At 36.6% G+C, this 17275-nt stretch overlaps 1 protein-coding gene across 1 annotated transcript; it reads right to left on the bottom strand.

The window, feature by feature from the left end:
• Positions 1–662: 662 nt before the first annotated feature.
• LOC140157529 (phospholipid scramblase 1-like) lies at positions 663–16004 on the bottom strand. The gene is made up of 10 exons (XM_072180750.1): positions 15870–16004; positions 10853–10909; positions 8665–8791; positions 7874–7951; positions 6176–6252; positions 4079–4218; positions 3082–3205; positions 2155–2257; positions 1407–1465; positions 663–762 (listed from the first exon to the last, which is right to left on the bottom strand). The coding sequence occupies exons 2-10, from the start codon at positions 10871–10873 to the stop codon at positions 718–720; spliced, it is 774 nt and encodes a 257-aa protein (XP_072036851.1). The 5' UTR covers positions 10874–10909; positions 15870–16004; the 3' UTR covers positions 663–717.
• Positions 16005–17275: the final 1271 nt, after the last annotated feature.

Genomic DNA, 17275 nt, shown 5'->3' with positions numbered 1-17275 from the left:
TATTGGTGTACCTTCCCTTACTTTCCCAAGATTTTGCATAACAAGACCAAAATTTTAGTGAAATCTGCGATGTGTTTCATTCTTTCGGACTCTTTCAATCCAAAATTAACTAAATGTATGGCAAATCTAAGCATTTGCCCCAGTTAAGTCTTTCTGAAAATTTGACGGATGACCGGTGCGCTAGTGGTCACTAACATAACATGCTTGACAAGCACACTCGTCGGTGAAATCGTGTTTTATGTGGTTAAAAGTTTGAGCCCCCCCCGAAAACCTGGCTACCTGTGCTTATAGCCACACGCACACCGAACTTTAATTCGCAGCAACACTAAAAGTTTTAAAGATAATCATTTGCGATTAAAACAAAATGATGGAGGACAATGGAATGGGGTAGGATATGATACTTGCAAATTTATAATTGAACATTTCAGCTCTTACCCATTATTATCAAAATCAAGATAATCATTTCCGATTCAAACAAAATGATGGATAACAATGGCAGGGGCGGGATGATCCTTGCAAATTTATAATTGAACATTTCAGCTCTTCCCCCTGCAAAATACGTTTTTGGAACGCAGAGTAGCATGGCGTTAAAAATGTATATTTGTCCCAGATTACACTATATTCACACACATTATCATATTACATTACATTGTCCTTTTGTCATTAAGTCTCCCTCCAGGATTATTATGGATACAAGATTCGTCATCTTAACTGTTCTCATTGGTTCTCGCCGTCGTGTTGTGACTCTATATACAGATATTCCTGAAAGTGAAACAATAATACAGGATATTATTACAATATTAGCATTATGTACCGGTACTTATACTCCCGTTCAGTGACCCCAACGAAAGTATTTCAAATCAAAGTGTCAAAACGTCAAAAAGTGGTACATCAGTAATGTACCACTTTTTGGCTTCTACCTTTAAAAGCATGTAAGCTATATTGATACCGATGCCACCAATAGAACGAGCAGATTTGCCCCTTCATTTTGCATACCACTTTGTCCATTTTTTTTTCTCATTACGTTTTGTTACCTGGAGAGATTTTGATCATTTCTCACCTCCAAATCGACGGTAATAACTCTTGTAGTGAGGGATCAACATGTAACCACAAATTGTCTCAGGCAAAACTCATTTTCTGGGAACCAAATACCACATAAGGTCATTTTTATGTAACTCATTGACCCATTTGTGTTATATACTGCCTCTAGCTATAATGACATCCTTGAGATCCGGTCAACTCATTGACAGATACGAACCTCAGGAGGGAATTCAATTTTTGATCAATTCTCTCCAGGTAGTGAAACGTAATGTCATTTCTTCACAGAATGCAAAAAACGCAGAAACAAATGCAATGGGTGTAGTACCCCCTTAACATAGATTTCAAATAATAAAAGTTGTACTTACAATTAACATGGTTGCCCCGATCAAAGCAGCTTTCATCTTGACGTCCAAATCGATAGGAACTATTTGAAGTAAATATAAATAAGAAATTCAATAAATAAATAAATAAATATTAACTCAGAGTTACAACTTTCGTTCCACAAGTTCTACTCGTATTATTAACTCTGCTTTAATGCATCGAGCACTCTGCGCGAAGATAGTCATCTTTCTCCAAATAAATAAATAAATAAATAAATAAATAAATAAATAAATAAATAAATAAGAAAATAAATATCAAAGTTTTAAGGTTTTTGAAAGCTCGCCGCTTTTCTACATTCACCCAATCACTAACGTCATATCAAAGTACCACATAATTATGCTTAATTATGCATAATTATACCACATAATTATCTTAGCCTATAAGCCTAATACAGTCTTTCATGTTTTCTTCAATACTCATCCCAGCCTGCCCTGCACATATGCCTACTAATCATTTTCCTTTTCTTTTCAACATCATCAGCCCCCCCCCCCCACTCTCCACTCATCATTCTACCACATTTATACGTTACTTTTTATGCAGATTATCCAAAACGTTTGTTCTCAGTGAGGTATTTGGAATCGTACGTATACTATACGTGAATGAAGTAAGACAAGAGAAGACTAGTAATATATAATACAGAACTATAAAATAGGTCCATATAACGACAACGAAGTATATTATCATGAGCGAACACGATTTATTTATCCCTAAAATAATTAGAAAGGTCCTTACACTGAATCCCAAAGTGTGACACCTTGGTGAAGCATTCCCTGACTGCTCCGGCCCATTGCTTGGCGATGTTGCCTACCTCTGTTTCTCCGTCTTTTGTATAAATCTGAAATTAATTATTACAATTCGAATTAGTTGTTTGCGTGCAAATATACACTCCTCGGCATCACCATCTCTGTTCCTCTCATCCTCACTAAACCACAGCCTCAGTGGTAGTTGAGATTGGATTAAGAATTCCCTTTCTCTTGACCCAAAGGCTGACAGTAAAATTGTTAATTTGATTGTTGGGAGTGGCCTTTTTTTCCCTGTTCTCTATCTTCAAATCTGTTTCTCACTTCTCTTTCCATATACTGGTGATATAGGCCAGCATGCTTTAGATAGGCTTTTTAGACTGGCTTGAGCGTTTTGTTTGAGCCTGGTCCCATCAGGACCCAAGCGTGTCTCCACACGGAGCGACCGTTTAAACAAACAACAAACAAAAATATCCTTACCCTACTAACTCCCCAACCTAACCAGCGCAATATGCACACAACCATTACCTACAAACACAATCTGCATTCTGCAGGTATAATGGGTATAATGCCAAAATATCTGACGTGTCTCAATGCTGCCATGAACATTTTTTTTTAACTTTTCCCCAGTTTTTGTGGGTTTTTTTTGGGGGGGGGATTTAATGTTGCTAAAATACGTTTCAAAGGCATTTGTTGGAAGAATTGTGTAAATAACACTTTCAATTATTGAAAATATTTAATTGTGTTTTTAAGAATGTAAGTTTTGAAAGTTCCGCCGTCTCAATATTTTGCTCAAGTTTGACAGAGTTTAAGTCAGAGGGGGGGGGGGGGGGGAAAGGGGGGGGAGGGGTAGCATTCAGCATCGGATTTTAAAATCTTTGGAAGCACGGTTCAAGACATACGATTTGTTTTTACTTACCTTGAAGTCCAAATCTTCAGTACAACAGACTGTCTGACAAAGACAACACGATGGCCCCCAAATATGGAATACCACTTGATCTGTTGCATCTTTAACCTCCAAGTGAGGCAACCACTTGCTTCCTCTGATGGAAAAAGATGATAAATAAAACGTATTTATTGGATGACCTTTTGAGCCCTCCTTTAGGTACAATATATGACCTTGAAGTCCACATCTTCAGTATAACAAATTGTATGACAAAGACAACACGATGTTCCCCAAATATGGAATACCACTTGATCCGTAGCATCTTTAACCTCCAAGTGAGGCAACCACTTGCTTCCTCTGATATGATGTAAAAGGCGAAAAAAAATTAAAATATTTTTTTTGATAATCCTGATCGTTTATCCTTATCATGCTTATCCTTACTTGACAAAATACGCCTGGGTCCATATTAGGATATATGTTGTTAATGCTGAATTGTGTGTTTTCTATTGTACAGAAACGAAAACGCAAAGGATGAAGTTGATCTGTAACTTGAATTCATTGTTAACTTCGAAGTACCAGTCGGCTTATTTCAATAGAGGTGGATGCCTGTGTCAATAAAGGCTGGAACACCGGTGTTTTTAATGGTCTAGCGCCCTCTCGTCTTTGATGTTAAATTGATTCACATTAATATGACAAAATGCCAATCCGAATGAAAAGGTCCACTTTTTCTGTAAAAACGTTGAAAATAAACCCTTAAATCACAAAAGGTCCGGTGATTAGTTGTTTTGTTATCAAAAACTTCCTTCATCCAATGGAATTTGGGGAGCTGCGCAGAAAATTAGTGGATGTTACAATCTAACTGCGGATAGGTTTGCGCCAGGTTCGGCTGCAACTGGCCTAGTTGATGCGGTCTGATTGTGATGATAGCTTGATGATTCACCATGGCAGCGAAATTACAGCGCTTTGATCTGGAAAAAGGCGCTATATAAATCCGAATTTTATTTCTTATTAATTCATTTTATATACTTACGCGTGACGTATTTTGGCAATCACTTGTCCAGGTGGAGATTCCACGGTTATTTCATCTGAGCAGCAATCAGCTGCATCAGCGCAACAACATGATCCAGCAGATGAACAGTATTTCCATGGTCGGTGCATTCTGATCACTTCCTACATAAATAGATAAATACATGGTATGAGAATGATCTATGAAATGCCTTTTTTTTAAAGAGTTCATGGCCTGAAAATTATATTGTGTGATTTTAAATGAACTATAAACTAGTCATCCAGAGTGTTTGAATGGTGATCATCTGACCGGCATATATTTCTAATCAGAAACTTGTATGGATATTCAGCAAACACAAAACGTTTTACAGAAGACGTTAACATGGTTTAATGTCGCCGAGGTTTTGTATAGGATATAAAACGTGTTAACTGAGACGAATATTTGTTAAGGAATCGGATAGCAACGTTTGCAAAATATTTTTGTGGGACCTGAGAGCACATCAGACATATTGAATTGAATTCTGAATACGAGAAATGTCCTTCTGATTTCATTTTAAGTACATATCATTAGATTTATACAATTCACTTCGAGGATTGTTAAATTTCAAAAAAATATCAATTTTTAATCATTTCCCATGAAATGTGTATTATATCGCAAATTTCAAAAAATCTAAATTATTTGATATTAAGGACATTCCTCATACTCAAAATGCAATTCGATATGTCTGATGTGCTCCCAGGTCCCACAAAAAAAAATTTTTGACAAAAATGTTGTTGCAGTGTTGTTGTTGTTTTCATACAGGCCTAAAAACGTTTCCATGACCTTCATATAGGCCTAATCAGACATTTAAATGTTATTAAAACGTTTTGACCAAAACCAAAACATGTTTATATCACGTTTATAACGTTCTAACAGACTTTTTCGCTAGAATACTAGGGCCTACTGCATGACTCGTGCCCCATTAGCTACAGCCATGCATTCTCATAAGGCCAAAAAAAGGGTTTGTCTCTGGACCTTTTGGCTAAAAAGCTAAATGCTATGCTTTTTTTTTTTTGAAAAACATGTCCTATGCGATGTTTTGGGTTTTTTTTAACAAGAACGCCACCCCAAATAACATGCCATACGCAAACGTAGTTCTTACTCCCGGTTTACCTATTCTAACCGTCACCTCCTAAAGACCCTTAACCTAAAACCCTAACCCTAATAGTAGAATGATTTTCTTACGATCCGTGACCATTCATAGTACACCTTTGTTTCTCTGTGGATTTGACTAGATGGACATATTTTAAGAAAAAAATGGCTCCTATGTCCCTCCCAAAAATGGCGGGAAAATCTATTTATAGCTCATTTTTTGAGTCGTTTTCCACTATTTTTGGCATGCCAAATCTTTTTTTGTCATATCCAAAGTGTTTGGGGTCATCTAGACCCCTAAATCCAAGATGGCCGCCAGCGCCATATTGAAAAATATGAAAATCGATGTATCATGAAGTGGATAGGCTATAATAACAAACTATATGTTGTTTTCAACTATTTTTAGCACGCAAAACCATTTAAAATCATATTCCAAGAGTTTGGGGTTACCTTAACCCCTACATCCAAGATGGCCGCCAACGCCATATTGACAAAAACATGAAAATCTATCATGATATATCATGAAGTGGATAGACTATAAAACTGACAAACAATGTGTCGTTTTCCACTATTTCTGGCATCGCAAACCTTTTTATGTCATATTTAAAGTGTTTGGGGGTCATCTTCACCCCTACATCCAAGATGGCTGCCGGAGCCAGGTTGAAAAACATTAATATCGATATTTAAGATGTGACAAATATGAGGCGTAGCGCTACGCGCTAAATCTCATTTAAAAAGCTATGCGGGCGGGGTCCTGAGACAAACCGGGTTTTTTTTGCCTAATAAGAAGGATATATTTTTGTCGTCTAACACAGATAAAATATATCGGGTTTCTATATCAAATCATATAATGAACACGTACATTTTCCAAGATTTTGTACGTGTTGTACTTTTCACAATACATTCGAAGGGGTACGGAAAGTGCGTTAACGCGTAAATACGCGTGATTTGTGCGTTTTAAGTAAACCCTGAGCATTGTATCGTACTTACCAGGCCAGTGTTATCAGTAACGGTCATACTAAATTCACGATGACTTTGACACCAACAACGACAACAGAATGTAGACTCTAAATGTAAGAAATGAAAACAAACGAATGAAACAATTAGAGGGATCTCGTCAGATTTATTCATTAGGTTTCACTGCCTGAAGAAAATTGAACACAACTTGAATTCACTCCTAGGTGGGTAATAGAATCTGTCAATGAGGTGACTAGATCACCAGGCTGTCATTATGAGGCAGTAAAATGACAAAGATGGGTCAATGAGTTACATAAAAATGACCTTGTGTGGTATTTAGTTCCCAGGAAGTGAGTTTTGCCTGAGGCAATTTGTGGTTAAATGTTGATCCCTCACTACAAGAGTTATTACCATCGATTTGGTTGAAAAATGAGGTGAGACATGATCAATTCTGTTCAGGCATTGAACCTATAATGTGATATTGTACATTGGGGCCTCATATCAATTTATAAGCGCTCTTTAGTAAAGTCATAGTTCATTGAATTTACAACCGTATTACAAAACAGGCGAAAATAGTAACTTTTTCCACAATATATTCTCAATTTTTTAAAGAGAATTGGCCATTGCTCATTAAAATGAGGCTAGTATATGGACAATATAAGTGTGCTCTTAATGACATAAAATTTGAAAAATATTGTAAGGAACACTTGAGGTTTTCACTTTTAAAACCTCCATTTTGGTCAAAAAATCTGCTTTGGATAGGTAGTTTTCAACAGATTACCAAATCGCTTTGCTATATCATTGAATTGAGATATCTGTTGACCTAATGAGAAAAAATGTTTTTAGGGGAAGTGTTCGATATAAAAAAAATTCTGATTGGATGAAGGAAACACTTGAGGTTTTGAGAAAAACCAATCACAGATGCCTATTTTCCACTAGATCTCACACAGCTCTTATGATGCTATTCACTCAACCGTGCAGTATAACACAGACTGCGTACTAGGTTAGACTCGCTGTGCTGGAAATATATATCTGTGTGTTCGGGTGTATCGAGGTAGAAACTGTGTGTAGATGCATTATTTTATAAGAGAATCGTTTTTTGTAGTCAAACCTTTTCATATGGTACTAAAATAAACATGATTACTAAGTTTAGAGGTAATTAGATCTCTAGGAAAAGTGTGATAGAATTATTGGAGTTTGTTTCAAGTGAGGGCCCTTATACTGAAATGAGCACCTCCATACTCGAGTACGAACTTACTGCTTTATTTATCAAATGCATTAGAACGAGTGGTATGACTTGAAAACGTCTTGTCAATCGACAACCAGAGGATGATTTAGGCACTACCCAGCACTCTACTGGGGTCAACGTGCGGTTAGCACAGCTGTGTGAGTGAACATGACACCACTGCGTGCCCACTGCACAGACGTGCATGGTTAAATTTGAATTTGGACTGATATATTTACAATAAAAACACATTCAAAATGTTGGTCGATTTCACATTTTATGTTATCTGCAGAAGGTGTGAATTATTCTTTGTGCATACATCACTTTTGTTCTGAAATCGACCAAGTAATAATGACACACGCACAATTCTAAAACAACATCTTTTGAACAGAATTCAGTGGGATTTGAAAAGTTACGTGGCAGTTGAAACTCTTGTGATAACACTTTTACAGTGCATGATGGGGCTTCCTTAAAACATCCTCTGATCGACAACCATGACAACTTACCTTCATAAGCAAAATACACCTGCTGACCCAAAGAGTTCTTGATTTGGTAGCGATTTTTGAAGTCAAAACCAGTAATCACTGTGAACAAAAAATTATCAACATTTAGTCTTTATTATTCACTTCACCACTCGTTTTTGTGCGGAAAATACGAATTCGTACAATTTTGTGAAAATTGGTACGATTTGAAAATTTGCAGTGCCTATAGTGTGCAGAAAGAATCAACCACACACAATGTTCACCAAATTGAAAAGACCGCGGTCATGCAAGTATAAAAAGGTTCTACCTGATCCATGACATCGACACACATTGACGAATTTGCAACATAATGGCACCAATTTTCACAAAATCGTTAAATGGAAGGTTAAATGGAGATCAGCAGATCCAAGAACACCAGCTTCCTCTTGCAGTACCATTCAGAGATTTTAAGAAAGCCTTTGATTCTATAAACAGGAGGGTTATGTTCACAGTGCTGCGACATTTTATAGTAATGTTTTGATTTTAATGTAAGGACAATCCTTCAATTTATTGTCTTTTAAATATTGGATCTGCCTGGCTTTGTGCCAAAATGTTATAAATAAATTATGGGATATCGGAGGCTGTGAATGGTCAACGCCAAAAAGCACTTTACAACATTAACAACTCAAAAAGTGCGGTAATGGTAGATCGCAACAGTACTTCAGAGCGATGTGTTGGCGCCATTCATATAAAAGTCCTAGGAATCGCCAGCTGAGTTTCCTAGGACACATCCTTCGTCTGTCTCAGGGAGTGCCCTCTACATTATTATTACTTACCCTCCATCAGTTCAAGTTGTTGATGTACTATTAACTGGTCCAGTTGAGTGAGATATTCTAGACCTGGTGGGCAGCTTGGGGATCCACCGGCAGGCTTTGACATCACCTCCGTACCAGCTGAGAAACCCTATTGGAAGAAACAGACAGACTTTGATGAAGGTACATCGTTTTCATCACTGCAGATACGTGCAGCCACATCGTCACATTGATGATTACATGATTTACATTCTAAAAAATAATCATATCAAACTAATCTGTATCGGGATCGAATTAATTTGGCGTTTAAGGGGGGGGGGGTATGTGCGTTTGGACAGTATTTTTGTGGGATATAAGAGCACATTAGACATATCGAATTGCATTCTGAATTATGAAAAATGTCCTGCTGATATCAAATAATTTTGACTTTTTGAAATTCGCGAAATAATACGGTGGGCTTATGGGTTATGGATTTTGTTTGGTGTCATTAATTTGGGCGAAATTGATGTGGGATGGGACTTCTTTTGCTATACTTGCAATTACTTATGTTTTTCTCGTTTCTTGCTTTCTTTTTATTGACAACATAAGTCATTTCTCTTTTTGGAATAAAAGTTCTTTGGTTCTTTTTACTGTGCTGCTCTGCCCTCTACCTGTTGCCTCCGTGACGAATACAGGTTTCAGCCTTAGTTCTCATTGCATTAATTGCGTTGCGTACCATCCTTAAGGCCTTGTGCCCCGGATACTTGCGAATGCAGCAGTAATACGGGGTTGCGAAGATGTTTGAAGCTAGCTGGTGATCCTCGCTTATAGTGAATACTTTCCCAAGACTAATGCTATTATCTATCCATGTGTGTTTCGTTTAAATCTTTGATGTAGCCAAACCTCATCCGTGGACAGAGTGAAAAACGGGTACATTTCTTAAAGAGGGAATATCTTCAAAAATTGTGAGCCGATTGAAAGAATTGTTTTGGTTTATTAAAGCTAACGATTTAGGGTTTGTTTACATACCAAAATATATTTGATCAACGTTTCAGAAATAGGAGAAAAAGGGGGCGCAATGTGGGGCCTCTTTTTTTGGGGACACCCTGTATGTACTTAAAGTGTATTTAGCTGGGATGAAAAGCCGACGATCAATTGAAAATGTTGACCTTTCGTATCGAAGATATGGATTTGTTCACCAACACCCACAAAAATTAAGGTCTTTTTGGAAAAAAAAATGTATATCTTCAATATGAAATGTCAAAATTTTCAATTGATTGTCGGGGTTTCATCCCAGCTACATACATTTTAAAAGTACATAATCATTAGATTTATAAAGTTTACTTCGAGGACTGTTATATATCAAAAAAATAAAAAAATAAAATACATTTTAATAATTTGTCTTAAAATTTGTATTATTTCGCGAATTTCAAAAATCCTAAATTATTTGATATCAGAAGAACATTCTTCGTTATCCGAATGCAATTCGATATGTCTGATGTGCTCTCAGGTCCCACAAAAATACGTGAAAATGGGTGAAAACGTCGCTACCCGAGCCTTTAAGCGGTTGTTGATTGATTGTATGCTTGATTCATTGATAGCATTGATTGGTTGATTAGTTAATGGATTGAATGAACAGTTAGTTGATATATCTTTTTGGAAAATCCCGGAAGCCCTTGCTATGTCATTGGAACCCCTGATGACGATGTATCACTGTCCATACTTTGAAATCATACGCTGCACGCCGTGAGAATGCATGTGCGCATCGATGACGTCATCAGGATCAATTAGTAGGGATGAAAACAAGCATTTTCTGAAACTGCATGCTTTAACATTTCTTGAAAATGTGTGTATTTCCCTATACTTTGTACAAGAAAGATCCAAGCAAAATCTCCTGAAGATTTACAGAGCTATTTACATCCCTGCGTCATTCAAATTGCCAATAGGTATGTTTGAAATGAAACATTTGGCGCGCGATCCAATCAATCCTCATAAACATCAATTAATAAATTACGGCCCCATTCAGTGATCCTCATCAGAAGAATCGTAAAATGCATCAAAATTCAGGTTTTGGCGGGACCACTTTTTCCGTTTATCTCCTTTATTATTTGCGTCGACGAACCTAGTGCAAAATCATGTTTATTTATATAAATCCCGTCGATCATGCCACTGTTTTCCTATAATTCTTAACCCAATCAGCAGGTATACATTGATCCAGAGAGTATATACTTACAATGATAGGTTTGGTAGCCATGGTAAACCTCCGGTGTTTTCAACTAATTTAGGAATGCTGCAAATGTAAAGAGGACAAGAAATATCATCGGCAATGTGATCAAGCCAAATGTACACTTCTGCAATGTTGTGTTCTAGTATTGGGGAAAAAGCAACTGAAGACCTGAGCGCAAGAAGACCGTAAGTCCACTTGGCCCCTCAACATGTATACACTAAAGTTGCGTATAATTTCGTATAGTTTGGTAATGTTTTATACATGTTCAGGGGCCAAAACAAATTTTTCACAACCTTTCATGATGTTTTACCCCGGAACATGTATTTAAACATTATAAAACCCTAAGAAACTATACGTAACTTTAGTGTATACATGTTGAAGGGCCAAGTGGACTTACGGTCTTCTTGCGCTCAGGTCTTCTGAACAGGAAAAGAATCATTCGGTACCAGTTATAGGTCTACTCTACGAAATAAAAGTTCTAAACAGGTTCTAAAGTTGTCCTCTCATCAGAGGTTCTCTAAAGAACAAAAAATGGTTCCAAATTCGTCGAAAATGGCCCAAAAATTTGATACAGAACCGTTTTCGGTTCTTTAAAGAACCTTTAACATTTAAGGGTTCTCCTAAATTAAAGAACATTTTTGAGAGGTTCAGGAGGGATGGGTTCTCCTGAGAGGACAAAAAAGGTTCTATTTAGAATTTTTATTTCTTAGAGTGTATGTTCACCCCTGTTATATCCTAAAGACAAAAATGCATATAATTAGAACCAGAAGCCAATAGCTGCATCTAGTGTTTAAGACCTCATTCGTTGAAATCTGTCCTTAAATATAAAATCTCAAGGACGATCCAAATTCAGAAGTTGCAGATTACTCCATTGGATGCCGTGATTTGTACAAAAGCGAACTTTTTTCTTGGACCGCAGGCCGAAAATTTTGTGACTGCCCAATTGGATGGATTAAAGCCGCTTAACATTCGATGTTAGATGCTTTTGTGTTGTAAACTGTCATCATTCTTTTGTCTACGTGTAACACGGGTGATAGAATGCAGTTTAATAAATAAAATACCAAGCCGGCCGCATCATTTCATATTTTAGGTGAGATGGAGCCGACGGGGACCCAGCTATGGATGCCATAGCCGACAGACTGGCGCTATTAGTGAACGTTGCCCAGCACCCCTTGATATCTAATGGTGCATCCCTATGACTAATAAAATATCAATACCGTGAATGAATGACATAAAATTATGCAAGTTATCGGAAAAACGTGATGATAATGTTATTGTTAAGCATTGTCATGCAGTTTTTAAATCTCCAAATAAATATTTATACTACACCACATGTACACAACTCTCTTATATAGACATAACCCCATGCATATGGCGTAATTTAGACCTAAAAATATGTTTGATTGGCGTAACCCGACCGACCCTGATTTTTTTTTTTTGCTAAAAAAAAATTAATAAATATAATTATAAATAAAAAAAATTAATTGAAAAAATAAATAAATAAAAAAAGGTTGCCAGGCCATTATCAAAATAGGCATACAGCTTTAAAAAAAAAATATAAAAAAACCTACCTACCTACCCTATTTTTTTTTTTATTTACGCCATCGCCAAATTTTTCAAACGTTCTGCCAACCCCCCCCCCCCCCCTTCTCAGCCGCGCCAAAAATCGTTTCCCCTCCCCCGGCCTTCCAAACACATCCCCACCCCCTCCCCTTTGCGCATGCCAAATTTTTGGGATCCCAATTGCCAAAAAAAAAAAAAAAAAAATTAATTGCGAGCATAGCTAGCAGAATTTGCCCCGGGAATTTGCATATTAAGCGTTTTCGTACTGTTTTCTAAAAAGCCTTTAGGGCCTAGTTACAAAAAACTTATCATTGTTAGCATGTATCGTGCAGATTTATCGCGAATAGTTCTTAACTTCTTATACCGTACGTACGGGGCCTCATCCCGTTTTGGGTTCGACTGACATATATGGTCAATTCCAGCCAAAGCGGGTCAAAATTCTCTCTGGGGGCCATTTTGAAAATGTTTTCCTTTTCAATTCTAGACTTATCAAATGAGACGATCATGTTTAGTGAATCATCAGGTGGAAGTGCCATCGGATTGAAAAATAACTTTTCTTGCTAGACCAAATAAAGTGTTAAATGCACATATGCATGTTACCCACGAATTCAAGCATTTTTCACCTGTTGTACGCCATAAAATTTCACTTTCTTTAATATCTTTCAATATTTTATGTGTGACTCATATACACTAGAAACCGGTGAAGACTTTGAACGTAAAATAGAATTTTATTACATATATCTACAAAGAAGTATTTTGGTTATTACAAATTTTAAGAAAGAACCAGGTGTACAGTTAAGATTGTGTCAATTCTTCGAACTCTTTCCAAAGTGGCTGTCATTTAACATTACTGTATTATTTCGAAAGATTAGAATAAATGCTTCATATAAATATAAAGTTAGATTTTGTATCTCGTCGCAGGATGAGGATCTCGGATGGATTCGTGGGTAACAGCGTCTGGAAAATAGCAATTCCTATTAATTTTTTTAAATAAAAATAAAAAATACTTTTCCGTATGTCAATAATTCAGGCTGCAATGGCACTAAAATGAATTTTAATCAAAATACAGACTACATGGAATATTTAGAATGGATCATTATGGCATTTTGGGTATAAAAGTTTTGAGAATAATGAAGTTGCCAAATTCAAATAGACAGAGCAAACAGTTTTATATTATTATTTTAGTAAAATCATTCCATATTTTCATGCAGCAATATTCTATTAACTCGTGTTTGACAGTTCCTATGAACTAAAACACTATCAATACATTGTTAACTATAATTTAAGTAGGGATTCGTGGGTAACCAAAATGTTCGTGGGTAACACATATTTGAAGGTATGTATTGGTAAGCGGCAAAATAGAAACTATTACAGAAGGTTGGAAACCACCATGCGGTTATTCCTCCATTGTGTTTCAATGATTCCCGTTTCTCTAACTAATTGCATTTACCCAAAAAATGGTAATTTAGGATAATCAATCAAAACTTCATGATGCAGCTTCAGTATACCTTCAAGAGGACGCTATTAAACAGGACTGTTTTGGAACCTATTTCGCATGTTTTCAAAATGTTAAGATGCATAAGAAACATATAATTTACGAGTAAATCCTTGGATTCGTGGGTAACGCCGAATTCGTGGGTAAAGCTATAAGTACTATAGTACCGTTTGGGGTTTGCGTTTCTTAGGTGTATAAACTGTAAGTACTGTCAAAATTATAGCATACCCATGGCTTGAATATGTGCTGATTTAAACTTAAAATAAACAATCTCCTTATTTTTCAAGGTTAGCATCTATTCGGGATTCGTGGGTAACAAAAGTTTAAACCGTCGTAGATTGTTTTTTTTTGCGGTGAACGTATTTTTACGATTTACAATTTTAAGCGCTTGTCAAACTAAATTCAGTGTCCAAAGTCATTAAATGTTAATTTAAGTTATGGCGATTATATTTGCTGGACTCGTGGGTAACAGTTGATACGTGGGTAACGTCAAATTTGATTTTATGGAATTTTATGGGTCAAACGTATTTGCATAAAATAATCACTTGGACCTCAGAATTACAGAACGAAACTTCGTTTCATGATATAGTCATTTATGGCATATTCACTTAACATTTTTCAGAACGATCATTTTATTTTTGATACGCGGGTAACAAAATTATTAGCCAAATTGACTTAATGGCCTCTAGAGTCCACAAACTTTGGTGGAATTCAATCGTTTTACATATGATGAGAGATCATGCAAACGTCTTTCTAATGGTAATAATTTCATTTTGATTGAAGGACATTCAATGACATATATGGTGCTTTATCTTTGAATTCGTGGGTAACGCCAAATCATTTAAGCTATCATAACTTGTCCCCTGGTATGACTTGCTAGTAAAAGCCTATATGCACAAAGAGAGCACATTGGACGTGACATGATATGCTCCATCAATAACGTGATTTCCTTTATTAATGACATTTTAAAGTGGGAAGTTAACATAGAGAGAATTTTGTCCCGCTTTCGCTGGAATTGACCATATACGTATATTGCTTTAATCTCCTTTTAATCATCGCAAGCTAGTACAAGAAGTCGCAGACCAATTAATTGGCTACTTTGAAATGCATTCTTACTGGTATTTGAGGCACAATATGTGACCGTACAGCACGAATGAGCCGTAAATGTCCTCAATTGTATTCTGAGTTACAGTGTAAAATGGGCATGAAGGTCGTATTCATAGGTACCTCAATTGGGTGCTACGTGTACCTCATTTAATGAGATACACGTAGCACCAAATTGAAATACCTATGAATATGACCTTCATGCCCATTTTACACTGTAACTCGAATACAATTGAGGACATTTACGGCTCATTCGTGCTGTACGGTCACATATAATGGACGGGATAATGGAAGCATGCTCTATAGCATGTGTTTCGAGCAAAGCACACTATTATCAATATAGCCTACTATAGGCCTATCCCTTTTGTCAGAATTTTCCCAAAATGTTTGAAAAAAGGGTCTTTTAGGCCTAAATAGGTGACAGGAAAACAACAAAAGGGGTCATTGGGTGAGAGGGTGTTCAGTAAAACAAAAAAGGGGTTATTGTGTGAGATGAGAGGGAGTTGAAAAATGGGGGTCAATGTGGCCGCACATCCCCGTCAGTCATTTTTAGTGAGTGCCCCCCCCCCCGACCCCCAATATAAAATTAAAATATAAAGCCCTACTTGTAGTATAAGAATGGCTCATAAAAGACATTGAAAACTGAATTTAGATCAGACCCATTCAGCTTTTTTCATAGTTTAAATGACCCGTCATTGGGTGTTAATAGCTGGATCAGCATCCAATGTCAGACATGGGACTGACCGTGCCATAAAATTTAAGTGAACATCCTTTTAATCAGTTTTAATATAGTACGTTTCACTGTCAAAATAATTTAATTTTATAGTGTAGGCCTATATAGGATAAAGAAATGTGACCTACCAGATTCAAAATAGTAGAAACAACAGCACATGCAGCATTCAAGCCTGAAAGACAGTCCCGTGACTAAAGAATCCCGTGACCAGTAATGTTGCTATGACCATTAACAATATAGGTATTTGAGGAAAGTCCTTCTATTTAATTTATTACGTAACGTGAATGAAACGACCTTTGAGGCATGTGACGTCAATAATCGCTGCTACAACCACCACCACTATCACTGTATACACTTGAGCATTAACAGTGAAAGTGATAGTAAGATCGATCACGCTTGTAGGGAGGTGGGAAGATGTCAATATTCATCAAGCGCACGGTATAGTTATTGTTGCAAAATAGGGGTGCACACCACCAATAGATCGAGGGAGCGTCCCCTGAAAGACATGTATGTCGCGCAATTTAGCTCGATTTTATAATTATGTTTCAATGTATGGGTAGCCGTCCGACTTATATGGGCTTGCCAAAAATTGCTTGCCCCCCTCTCCTTTCGGCTCGCCAAAAAAATTCTTGCCCCCCCCAGGGCTCATAATTATTGCACAGCCCGTAGAAAAAAATGCGTTTCAAATCATGTATCCGATGCAGAAAATATGTGACCGTCCAACACAAAACGCTCGTAAAGTAAGCCCCTGGTCAATTTTGTTTTCTTCCGTGTTTAGAAAATATACATCATACGCGTTTGGTTTACAATGAGGTTCAGGAATGTCCTCTCATTGTTAAATTTTGGTTAAACCCACCACTTGAACAGGTTTTATCCAAAGCAATCAAAGACTAGAGCTATTTACGAATTTCATATATAAATAAAAGCTTATTATCCTCTTCAACAATAAGATTAATGAATAGTTTAAAAGGTGTTTGACTGGCACTAGCAAAATGAGAAACATGTAGCACCAACTTGAGGTAGGCCCTACATATTAATGCATCCTTTATGCACATTTTGCGCTCAACTCCGAATACAATTTGCCGACTTTTGTGGTGGACGGTCACATATACAGTTTTTGTGAATTTGACCATTCTAGCAGTCTTTTCTATTTTCTTCAAAAATATCATTCGCAACAGCGTCTTTCGAATGGTATATTTATTTATTTATTTAAACGTAATAAAAAGTAAGTTTATGTTTTCACATTTTGCGCTGTAACTCCGAATACAATTTGCTGACTTTACGAGCAGTTTGTGGTGGACGGTCACATATACAGTTTTTGTGAATTTGACCATTCTGGCAGTCTTTTCCATTTTCTTCAAAAATATCATTCGCAACAGCGTCTTTCGAATGGTATATTTACATATTTATTTATTTAAACGTAATAAAAAGTAAGTTAATGTTTTCTATACATTCAAATTTTTATATTAAATTCCATTTGCCCCCCCCCCCCTCCATGTACTGACATTTGAATCGTTTTAAGGAAACGTGCTAA

This window comes from Amphiura filiformis, chromosome 7, assembly GCF_039555335.1.
Source record: "Amphiura filiformis chromosome 7, Afil_fr2py, whole genome shotgun sequence".
In the NCBI taxonomy this organism is placed as follows: domain Eukaryota; kingdom Metazoa; phylum Echinodermata; class Ophiuroidea; order Amphilepidida; family Amphiuridae; genus Amphiura; species Amphiura filiformis.
Note: the sequence above shows the minus strand (reverse complement) of the source record. Positions and strands in the feature narration are given on the sequence as shown.